The 12,081-nt window shown below is 44.4% G+C and overlaps 1 protein-coding gene across 1 annotated transcript in view; it reads right to left on the bottom strand.

The window, feature by feature from the left end:
* Positions 1-10,677, bottom strand: part of LOC119159846 (uncharacterized) — a 44,024-nt gene extending 33,347 nt beyond the window's left edge. Inside the window, exons 1-2 of the mRNA XM_075888666.1 lie at positions 10,267-10,677; positions 3,851-4,018 (exon numbers count right to left, since the gene is read on the bottom strand). Of these exons, the coding sequence (XP_075744781.1) occupies positions 3,851-4,018; positions 10,267-10,395 (297 nt within the window). The 5' untranslated portion in view covers positions 10,396-10,677. The remainder of the gene's footprint in view (positions 1-3,850; positions 4,019-10,266) is intronic.
* Positions 10,678-12,081: the final 1,404 nt, after the last annotated feature.

Here is a 12,081-nt window from a genome sequence, read left to right as displayed (position 1 = left end):
GACTATTTCACTCGGATAAGCAACAGCATATCACGAGACACATGCCCAGACCTTTCAAAGGCTCTCAATGCTTCGCAACCAAAAGGACTAAACTCTCAGGAAGCGCTCAGAATCCACCACTCTCATTCATGCTATCATAATATATGACTGTCATAAAGCACGCGATAAATCAGTCCATGTGGTAGATTGGCGTGCTTTTTGCAAAATAGGAAACTTTCCATTTGACTAGCCGCCCGATTCCTATGACGAATGGTCTCGAACACTCATTCGGCTGAGGAAAGAAGTGACCAAAGAAATGGAAACTGACCGGGAAAAACCAGCAGTAGATTAGCATCCGCTGCATCTCTGGTATGCAATACGTCAGCTGACCAGACGATGGAAGCGCCAGAAGATTAACTGCAAGCTCAAACTTCGCATCGCAGAAGTTGAAGTACAAGCAGAGGAATATGCCACCAAACTTTAAAAGCATACTTAGTTCACGAAGTGTGACGCACTCACGGGCACAATACAAAATAAATCAGCCTGACGCTTACTTCGGTATAGTATAGACCCAGCACAATCACGTGGTCAGAGCCGCCCATCAAAACCTTCAGCGGGCAATCCAGGCTAATACAGGAGACACACAGCTCAACTATTTCCAGATCAATACCACCGTGAGTACATCAATACCTCCGTGAGCGCGGACCACGTCCCAGATTACAGCGGAATCGCAAGCCCTGAAATGGATCGAGATTTCACGGTTGCGGAAATTAGAGCGGCAATTGATATTATGGGTCGTGGAACGACTCCCGGCCCTGACCGAATTACTACCACCTTGATGGGCAAGTTATTGATGATGTGCTGAATATATTTACTGATCTGATTAATAAGTATTAGATCGATGGCATACTTCCTCAGAAATGGAAATCGGCCAAAATTACTTTCATTCTCAAACAAGGAAAGCCGATAAACATAGACAACCTTCGTCCCATTTTCTTCACCTCCTGTGCGGCAAGGTTATGGAGAAGGCACTGTACATTAGGCTCAATGAATAGACTAAATGCCTTTTCCCAAATACCATTCTTGGCTTTAGAGCACGTTTATTGGCACATGATGCTCCATTTCACTTAAAGCACAACATCATCAATCACCCCAGTGGAGCCACGAAACTAGAATGCACCATTCTGGGCAACGATTTCAAAAAAGCAATTTATGAAGTCCGGCACTCGGCTATCCTGGCTAACCTGGCTAAACTAAAAAGCGGTCAACGTGCATAGAATTACGTGAGCAACTTCATGCACAACCGTCAACTGGCCATACAAATAGGCGGCGCTAATACAGCCCCCATCACAATGGGAAACTCCGGTACACCACAATTAAGGGGCTACAATCTGACCACTCTTATTCAATCTCGCATTACTGGATCTCCCCAGATCACTCAGCGAGATATCCTGAATCAAGCACGCAATATACGCTGATGACGCTACTATGTGGCAGAACATTGGAAGCATAAGAGCGATGGACGAAGTGCTTCAATGGGCCGCGAATACCGCGCAAAGCATTTGTTGAACGTGCGGGCTTCGCTGCTGTCCAACTAAATCAGAATTTCTGGTATTCAGGAAACGTGGCAAATACATTCCCTTTATTACCCAGCTAATCAATCCCAGGTCATGGAAGTGGAAACCATTTGAGTCCTGGCTGCACACATTATTAATCAGCGCAATAACAAGGTAGTGATTGAAAAGTTACGTACTACCTGCAAAAATACCATGTGAATGATATCTAGAATTGCCAATCGACACCAAGGCATGAAGGAAGCGGACATAGTGCGTCTTGTGAAACCATTCGTGATCAGTCGCGTCACTTACAGCTTTCCGTACCTGCACATTCTGAAAAAAGATGAACACAAATTAGACCTTGTACTACGGCTTTTATATTGAAAGCCCTCAATATACCCCCATGGACCATGAATGACAGAATATTTAGGATGGGCATGTCTAATACAGCGTCCGAGCTCTTCGAAGCTCGGCGCACAAACCAAGTGATTGGGCTGGCGCCTACTAAGGCATGATACTAAGGGTTGCAGCGCGAGCACGAATGTGCTAAAAGAAACAGACGAAAGTCGAGGTACGGAAGGCAAAGAGGACAACACGAGCCTTCCGTACCTCGACTTCCGTACCCCGACTTTCGTCTGTTTCTTCTAGCACATTCGTGCTCGCGCTGCAACCCTTAGTATCATGAATTTATGAACTAGCCCAAATCGCCAATCTTCTTCAATGCATGCCTACTAAGGCAGGTCGCGCCAGGCTAGACACCCTCGGCAAAAATAATTCTATGCAGGTTGCCAGTAAACTATCACTACCATGAAAATGGCAAAAGGAAGTCTATACTCGGCGTATGCCACGCAGTATGCACCCCGTCTATCACAAAAAGAGACTAGCTGCCAGAGCCAAAGTACATGACAAATATGCAGATGGTGAAGTCACCTTCTTTGTGAATGTCACCGGACCCCTGCCCAACCATGCCACGGCAGGCGTGGTAAACAGAGAACTAATCGTGAACTGCATCTCTGCTAGCGGAGTAAACATGACATCCATGGAAGGGGCTGGTATAGCCTTAGCCATGCGTAACCCGAAATCCACCTTTGCCCTCACGGATTCCCAGGTGGCGTATCGCGATTTCGCCGGAGGTCAACTAGGCCGGTTTACACATTCATTTCTGTAGCAGGCGTGGCTCGTCGTCAAGAGGGTCAGTGGATACAACAGCTATGGGTACCAGGGCACACAGGAGTTAGAGGCAATGAACGCGCTTTTTCCTCATTTCACAATTTCTTACACCGGGCCTCCGTTGCTTCTTCCACAGCGCACCATCTTTCTTACAAGAACAATCCCCAACCACCCCTTTTTCGTATGCTGACATCCTGCAACACATCAGGTTGAGTAGGTGCTCTTTATTGCCACCTGATCCCACATTAGATAGGGCATCGCAGGTCGCTTGAAGACGACTACAATTACCAGCATATCGAAATCCTTATGTTTATGCAAGACAGACCCTTTGATGTACAATCCACAGTTAAATTCTGTTCCCAGACGGCCCCTTTATTTCATATGGTCTGGGAGGTCCAAAATAATAGCAGTACATCGGTGAATCATAATCCTACAATAGTCAAGTGTGAGGCGACCATTTTTAGCTATGACCACGTGCAGCAACAGGCGCTGGTTGATCGAGCCCACTCGGTAGCAAGAGCCAATGGTCTTCCGGACTAGGTATTCCAACCAGTACAGCATCCTATTTAGTGTCAATAATTGTATTATTCTCTCTCTCTCTCTCCTTTTAAGACGTGCTACTTCTGCCCTTCTTTTTTCCACATCCTCGTACCACGAGGTGTTCTCGTGTCCTTCGTTCTTTTTTTTCTTACGTAGTTTGTTTTCCGCTGTCTCGAGGAGGTCAGGAGATATATTCATGGTCTTTATTTACCATGACCTACTGACGCACCTCATTACACGTTGGTTAAACTAAAACCCCTTGTTCGAGGACCTTTCATTTCGTAGGAAAATGAGGTTAAGCGATTGTTGCTTGTACATGCAATATTTGCAAGTGCAATTTATTCCCACACATGTGCTATATTGAACACAGAATACAAACTAACGTGCACTAAAATGCACTGACCACGTTTTCTACCCTTGACTATGTCATCCAAGCCCGCTATAGGTGATGTATTTCGTTATTTTTGTTTCGCCGAAAATTTTGAGAAAGGAAATACTGTATTGCACATCAAGAGCATGTTCTGGAGACGCCGAATTTTTTACATCATATTGGTTCTTTAGAAAATTAGGTCTTATTTCATTCAGCATAAAACAAATGCACTCACGTATATTGTGTTCGTGATGACGTAGGTGAACTGCACGCTGATGAGTCCTACGCAAAGCATGTGCAGTCCCAGTAGGCTGTACGAGAAGGACACCAGCTGAAGGAGACTCAGGTTGCTGTAGCTCGATCCTAATGTACTGATGAGCAGGAACAGGCTAGCCGCGCTGACCTGCAGGCATTGAAAACAGCTCTGGAATATGGAAATATGCTCGGGTACTGTACAGAGAATTCCAATTGTTTTTTTTTTTCAGCACAATTGAGTGATCAACATCAGTGGCCAGGAGTTACAGAGTCGTCCGCTATCAGGCGCACTTCTTGCAAGTTAGATAGCATATCGCTGGGTTGCTGCTAATAGCTTTGGCTACCGGCGCTCTATGAAACCAACTAGCGTGATTCTTCCTGGGAAGTTCTGTAAATAGTTTCGGAAAGATAGAAATTTTTACTGTCGATAACGTCATCTCGACGATGTGAATTGTGAATAGCGCGGCGTAGCTCTAATGCTCATCAGTAAAAACTGTGAAACAGTCGGCCGCACATAGCCCACGCAGACATTGGCCCACACTCACTGAGACGCTGAAGTTCACACCAGCACTCTACGGAAAACCTCGTTTTTGCATGTATCGCCAAAGAACGCTGCTACTAGTTGTCAAAGCGACCAAGGGTTTCTACTGTCGTAACTTCTCATTTCATTTGTTTTTCTGTGGGATGGTGGCATTGCCGGCAGGTGAGTAAGCGTAGTGTGGGCGGCTTATTAGGGTCATTTTCATCTCGCGGAGCTCCACGGACACTTCAGTAAATCCCTTAAACGCAGCTGCTGACAAAAGATACTGACGAAAGAGAGAGGGCGTGGCGAACGCGAACGCTGTTTTGTGTCAAACTATAGCATCTGTCATAGTAAGGTGAGCACCGGGGGAAAGTAACGCTCTCATTTGCAGCCATCTAGTGGGCGCTCTGAGTAGCAGTGAGCACAACAGAAGGAAGTGCGCAGTTATAGAATCATATGATTGAATAACTCTGAAAAAATCGGGCTTACCCTGAGGAAAATGACCTTCCTCCTAGAAACAAAGCACATTGTTGTTTACAGGTCATATCGACTTACAGAATATATTCATCAGTGAGTGCACGGAAGTGTCTTGTTGGCAATGTCATACAAGCTTTTAGAGGCGAAGCTCCTTAAACCGTGGGTCATGTGTCTCCGATGTATGTATGTATGTATGTAAGTATGTATGTATGTATGTATGTATGTATGTATGTATGTATGTATGTATGTATGTATGTATGTATGTATGTGTGTATGTATGTATGTATGTATGTATGTATGTATGTATGTATGTATGTATGTATGTATGTTGTGTTTGGTAGTAGTAGTAGTAGTAGTAGTAGTAGTAGTAGTAGTAGTAGTAGTAGTAGTAGTAGTAGTAGGTAGCCAACTCTCGTTCAATCCTTGGAATGTCCGCTGCACGGCGGTATTTGAGTGTAATGAAGATATGACGAAAAGATGTGACTACGGCACTTTGAGTGTTCACAAGATAAACGGACGGATGGACGCATGAACGGACAGGCAAACAAGCAGGTGGATGGATGGACGGACGTATGAACGAACAGACAGCCAGACGCACAGATGAAAGGATGGACAGATGGATGGACGCATGGACGGATGGACGAACCCGGAGGGTCCCACGGACGGATGCACGGACGTATAGAAGCATGAACGAACTTATGGAAACACGGACGGACTGATGGATCATTCGCCCCATACAGCATCATTCACTCCGGGAATATTCTGTGATTTTTTGCAAACGAATTCTCTGAAGGCCAACTATATGGCACGCATTCTATTCCTTTTTCTATATAACTGATTGCGGAGTGCTGGAATGCGACCTCTGTAAATAACTGAGAAATACCCAAATGTGGCCTAAATTGGGCGATCACCTCAGCGCAGCTGATTTGAACACATACAACTTTGCACAAAACCCACTGTAGTTGTATGGCCGTTATCAAACTATTGTGAATTTGAGTGCTCCAACGCGTTAAGCAATCAGGTTCCTACGTCAACTTGTGGGCGCTATAAGAAAAAGTAAGATTTTTTAGGTTCTTTGAAATAGCATTGTGCATATTACTCAAGTGGTGTCGAAGTAAACACTTTGCAGTCTTCTGAGCGAGCAATTTACCGCTGTTTTTTTTCTCTTCCGTTTTCATCTAGTACCGTTGTGGTGAGGGCTAAAATAGACGTCAACACCTACCGAACCGTATTTTTCAACAGGATTCCTACCGCTCAATTTCCATTCTAAAGGTGCTACGCAGAATGACACGGGCGTGGAGAAACTCGAAATTTTTACGAGCTCTGGCGGAACTACTCCTTTCGAACTAACAGTAGAAAAAGCCCAAATTTAGCCTTCAGCGGAAGCAGCGTTTCAGTGGCGACGACAAAACGTGGCATCACGTCAAGTGGAGCCAAAAGGTTGCGTGGTGTATTGAAACCAGAGGCACGTTCTTTCATTTGTTTGCCGTTCCTGTGAGGGCATGCAAGTTTGTGCATGCAAGAAGATTGTCGGAAATATTTTCCGAACCGAAATATTGTAAGTAAGGGCGGTGTTAATTATTTTGAAGTACTTGATGCCTGCACTAAGTACTTCAGAAGAATCAGCCCCATGGCCTCGGAGATTGGCTACAGCCAAGCGCTTTGCAACCACGCGAGGCTGAACTGATCGCCGGTGCCATGTGCATAATCATGATGGCCAGCTTCTACATTATGGTGCCTTGTTATGCCCGCACACTTTTTTCGTCCTCTTCGCGTTGTCGTCTCGCTCCCGGAGCACGCCCATCAGGCTGAATAGCTCACAAGCTATGTGGCAGATCTAGGACATGCATGGAGCAAACTGAGCTAAGTCGTCCTAAGGCCAAACTGATTAAAGCACCGCTTACAAAATCACGCTAATGAAGCGATTTCGAGCTAAGCGAGTGCTAAATAATGCCTTGCACATTAGAACTTCACAAAAACTATTCGATTACCGCAAGCCAGTTAGGTTCTTCCTCGATAAGTTTGCGCGAATTATTGTGGTGATAATCCTGATAATAGTTAAGACTAAACCTTTCAACGTCATTTTAATTGGGTCTCCGCCATGTAAGACCATTGCAATTCAGACTGGTGTGATGTGGTAGTCACTCAGAAGCAAACTAGGCAGATTTAGCAGACGTTTCGATACGTAAAAAGCTGGGAGAAACACAAGGTACTTTGATGGTTTTGGCCTTGCAGAAATATTGCAAGATGACTAAGTTAAGTGCGAAGGAAAATCAGGGGCATGAAGTCCCATTTATGTTTTTATTTGCCTATTTGTTTACCATACCCAAAGACTCATGTTATAGAATAGAGTGGCTGGGACTTACAGAGAAAAGCAAAAGATCAACGAAGAACTTACACTGTTTAACAATACATATTGGATACAAGTTAATAGTGGTAGTGTTCGCACAAAAGCATTGGTGGTAGAAACGCTTTGTACGCTTTTGCGAGTTTGAGAAAGAATTCTCTCTGTGTTTGCCATGACGCAAGGATGCGTGACCTGGTGAACTCGTAGTTTTAACCGACCCGAAGGTCATCCACGTGGAAACCACGTCAAGAACCACCTTTGCAGGCTAGGTTTGCGTTCGAAACTGGGTTTTTGCCCCGAAGGGCTCAGCGGGGTTTGCGAGGCTTCCCCCAAGCGCACAAAAGCATTGGTTACACAAAAAATATCGTCACTACTACATCAATGTAAATGGCGATGAAATATCGCTAGCTGTTGTGAGAGTGCAGATGATCACGAAGAAGGTTGTTGTTTGTCACTGAAATTATCACGTCAACAAGGTGAATTCACAGTGAGATTACTTGTGTCAAAGCAGATGCGTTGAATGCGTGTGTTCTGTCAAAAAGACTCATAAGTCGGCACTGATTTCACATTCGTTCTTGAATTCGATCCTATGTGTTTGAAGGGAAAGTAGATTTTTTCAGGCAACAGGTGTACTTGTGAAACAACAGGATCGTGAGGCGGATATTTGATGACTGCAAATTGAAGTCGCGTTTAAGTTCTAAAACACTGCTATGACGTTGGTAGTTCTGTGCGATGAAGTGACTTAGATTTACTGAATGACTTCGATTTACTTGAATGACTTCGATTTACTGTGTTAGAGTTGATGAGGTGATCAAACTCGTGAGGCCTACTTTTACTGTGTGTACGAATACTAATTAAGCTAGTCCGTGGATACTCAATTTGGAGTAATGGAGATTTCGACACAAGTAACAAGCTGATTTTATGTGGGAGGACAGTGAAAGCTGGGAGTAAATAACCCCATATATATAAGATGGTTTGAAGTACTTTGCTATTGTAATTGTGTCAGAGAAATAGGAAAGAAAGCGTTTATAAGAGATGTACGTTATATTACAATTTGCAGTGTTCAAGCTTATTACCCACTCAGTACACCAACTTATACAGTGTCTAGGTCACTTTTGAGTGGGCCGTGATCAGTAGAAGATGTTGTAGTTCAATAGATGATGCTGTCATCTGCGCCATTTGCTGCCTGGCTCACATATATCCCACCTAGCTGTAGCTAATGGAGCTTGCGCTCACGTGAAACATAACTCTTCCTTATTTTCTTCTTCGGATACTTTGATGATAACATAAATTGAGGACATTACAGGAATGACTAACAAAAAACCACACCACAAATAACGTATAAAAATTGAAGAGAAAGCAAGCTATAAAGAGACAGAAAGAGAAAAAAAAAGCAGAAGTGACGAAATTCAAAAAGAATAGGATATAGAACACCAAGAAGGCTGAAAAAAAGAGAGCTTTCCGTGGCATAACAAGAAGCTTTTCGAGCTTTCAGTGTGAACAAAACTCAACCCAGCTTGCCTTTGCCACGTTGATCTCTGTGATCCTGTGTGCGGTATATATAATTAGCAATAATTTTCTGTTGTATTCTGATACCCTAGCGACGGCCCTCTGCGATATTATTAAGAAATACTTTGCGATATCATTCTCACTGAATCAGTAATACTGGGAAAAGCTGCCGTCATTTTTATCAGCCAGAGGATGCAACAGGGCGGCACTTGCGGCCTACCATAGCCTTACGAGCACTTGCCTCTCAAGCTACCTCCCCCGTTACTGCAATAGAACATTGCCTTGCGCCCTCAAGCCTAAGCCTTCCGACGCCCATGATTGCAATCTGAGACGGATTATCCTGAACTTGGTAGTGTTATTCTGCTGTGCATTTCTAGGAAACGCCTTGAACGGTCTAGTGACTGCCAAAGCTATAAATTAACCCCTCTTCTACACGAATTATCTTGCGTGTCCTTCGCAAACACTAAAATGCCAAAAATATACAGCGATTACCCCACATATACTCATGTTTCACTAGTACTAGCAATGCACAGCAGAAAAAAATATTCGAAGGATGAGGGTGCGCCTGCCCTTCTACTTAGCATAACTGAAAAGCTAACGCCGGTTTCACGGGTGCACGAGTACATTGAGGCACAGAGCAGTACTTCACCGTTGCGCAGCACTCGCCAGGGATAAAAAGTATGTTCTTTTGTAAAGTACTGTGTGCAGAGAGAGTAAGTGAGCAATATTCATCACGAAACTTTATCGCCACGGAGACGTTGTGTGGCAGGTTCACAAGTCCACTTGTTTCTAGAACCTGTGTCGCGATGCATTCAATGGTGTAGCCAACATCGTACGACACCTCACCTACGATCAGACACCTCGACGTTCCGCAAGGTTCATCTACATAACATATTGTAAGCATTATTACTCATCCCATCTTTTCATCTGTACATACTCCTCATCACCACTCCCGTTTAGGTTGTGGGGCACATACTGGAGACAATAATAAAGAGTCTTGAGGGTACTGGACGCCATCTTACAATATTTATACGGGCTAGAAAGGCACACTTACAGTAATATTGAGACACCCGAACTAATTAGTATCGTTTGGTAGAAACTTCAGATGACAGGCGGCAGCATTCACACATAGTTTCACTTTAGTACCAGCATTGCAATCGGTGGTATCGGTGCTATTCATTAACTCTTACTGAAATCAAGTTAATAATCAGACTCAAAAACATTCGTTGTTTATCCTCGCGAAATCAAGTTAATAATCAGACTCAAAAACATTGGTTGTTGATCCTCGCGAGGCTGATTGCCCCACTAAGTTCCCGCTCGAAGCAGACAATCCACGTAACGGAGCTGCGGCTGCTGCAGCGCGGTTGAGTCCTCCCCGCTTAGACGTAACTCTCGAGAGTGCGCCACTCTGAGATCTCGAGGCGAATACGGTCCTTGGTATCATTGTCTGTCATTTATATTATAATAATATGTCTAACAAAAAGATCACGTCCTTATATCTATACTGTGCTGTGAGAACACTCCAACGTGTTGTACGTACCACTTCGAGAGCGTTGAGTGCACCACTGGGTGATGTGACGTAGGTACTCGTGATGCCGACTTGCGACCACACGTGCTGAAGGCTGGACGTGTTCCCAGCGAGGACGTCTTGCACTACATCGGCCATCATGAAAGCTTAGGCGTGCTTGCTCCCTTATACAGGCTCTTACCCACTACAAGGATTGGCCAAGAAGCTGCAGGCTTAATGTGAGGGTACACAATTAGACTAAGTATTAGTGCGAGAAGAGAAGTTTACATTTGCACGCGAAGCATCAATGGCTGGGCTGTGTAGTTTATGATGATGTTAAAAAAAACTGAAGCCTACTACGTGGTAGTGGGGCTAAGCCGGAAAAAATGGCGATGCAGGGCAGCCTGCGTCGTTTAACATTATTGCAGCGAAAACTGCCTTGAGATCCAAAATCAGGTCACGCGCGGCGCCACTGAGCCACGCCAGGTTTTTTTTTCTTTAATGAATGAAAGTATCGCCAGTGAAGTAGACAGAACATACTCCATCAGAAGTCAGGCAAACACACACAAGCGTCAAGAACGGGAAGCCACTCTCGACAACACTGCGCACTTGAGCAGCTGCTTCTCGGAAGACAGATCTTGTCGACCGTAGTGGCTCGGCGTGTCTATCGACAACACTGCGCACTTGAGCAGCTGCTTCTCAGAAGACATATCTCGTCGACCGTGGTGGCTCGGCGTGTCTATCGATCACGCGACTTTTCTATAGTGAATAAAGTCCCAATGGCATAAACAGGTCGTAATGAGTATTATCAGTCAGACTCTTTTTGAACGGAAGGAACCTAATACCATGAACTGTGATTGAGAGTTCTTTTCTTAAAGTTCTTTTCAGAATGTCCCAAAATAAAAAGCATCACGACAATGAATAAAACAATGCTCTATAGTCTCAGGTTGGTTGCAGAGTCTACAATTCACTGTCCAGGGTACGTATATTGATTTTTCATTCAGCCACGTTTTCACTGGCAGCGTGGAAGTGTGCAGTTTAAAGAAAAAGCTTTTCGCTGAAGGAGATATACACATTCTACGTACACGAAATAATACATGGTGACCAGGCAGAAACGAATATCGCTTTCGATAAACAGGTTCGGGGAAAAGGTTATTCACAAGTGCAGCGGTTAAATTTGTTCTGTCAATAGTATACAAATACTCTAAGGTAAACCTGGCTTTCAAAAAACTGACAGTATCAACAATTTCTTTTAGGAATCCCCGCAACGGCAATTCGTTAGCAACGCTTGTTGTGACATGTATAAAAGGAAGGTGGTAACATAGACGGTTACGAAGAACCGCTAATAGAAATGGGTGGCACACATCCTTGAGGTAGAAAAGTCGCAACACCAACTGTCACACGAACAAATGCACAAGGCCGAGGCCACCCTTTTCAAGTGGAAGAAAAAGATTGTCTCTTCTCATGGGTTCCAAGGAAGAGCTCCAAATAAAGCAGGCAAATATCCTATGAAAGGCTTCAATGTTTACCCGAGAGCAATGCAACATCTGCAGAATATAAATAAGCTTCGATACAAGGTATATATTGCACGCTTTCGCTCTGGCAAAAATGAAAAGCTCCCGTCCGTGCCATGTTGCCACCTTTCGGCGGATCGTAGTTATCGCAGCGGTCCAGTGTGGGCCGCTGTTACAATAGTTATCGAGAGGCACACCAAGGTATTTCATAGGAGTCGCATTCCAATGAATATTTGCGAAGACCGAAGGAGTTTGGGCCCACATGCCTAGCCAGAATCCACTACTTTTATCAAAATTTGTGCTGGCGCCACTGACTTCACAGAAATTAAAGTAG

This window comes from Rhipicephalus microplus, chromosome 3 (assembly GCF_043290135.1).
Source record: "Rhipicephalus microplus isolate Deutch F79 chromosome 3, USDA_Rmic, whole genome shotgun sequence".
Taxonomy (NCBI): Eukaryota; Metazoa; Arthropoda; class Arachnida; order Ixodida; family Ixodidae; genus Rhipicephalus; species Rhipicephalus microplus.
The sequence above is the reverse complement of the archived record's forward strand: the minus strand, read 5'-3'. Positions and strand labels throughout refer to the sequence as shown.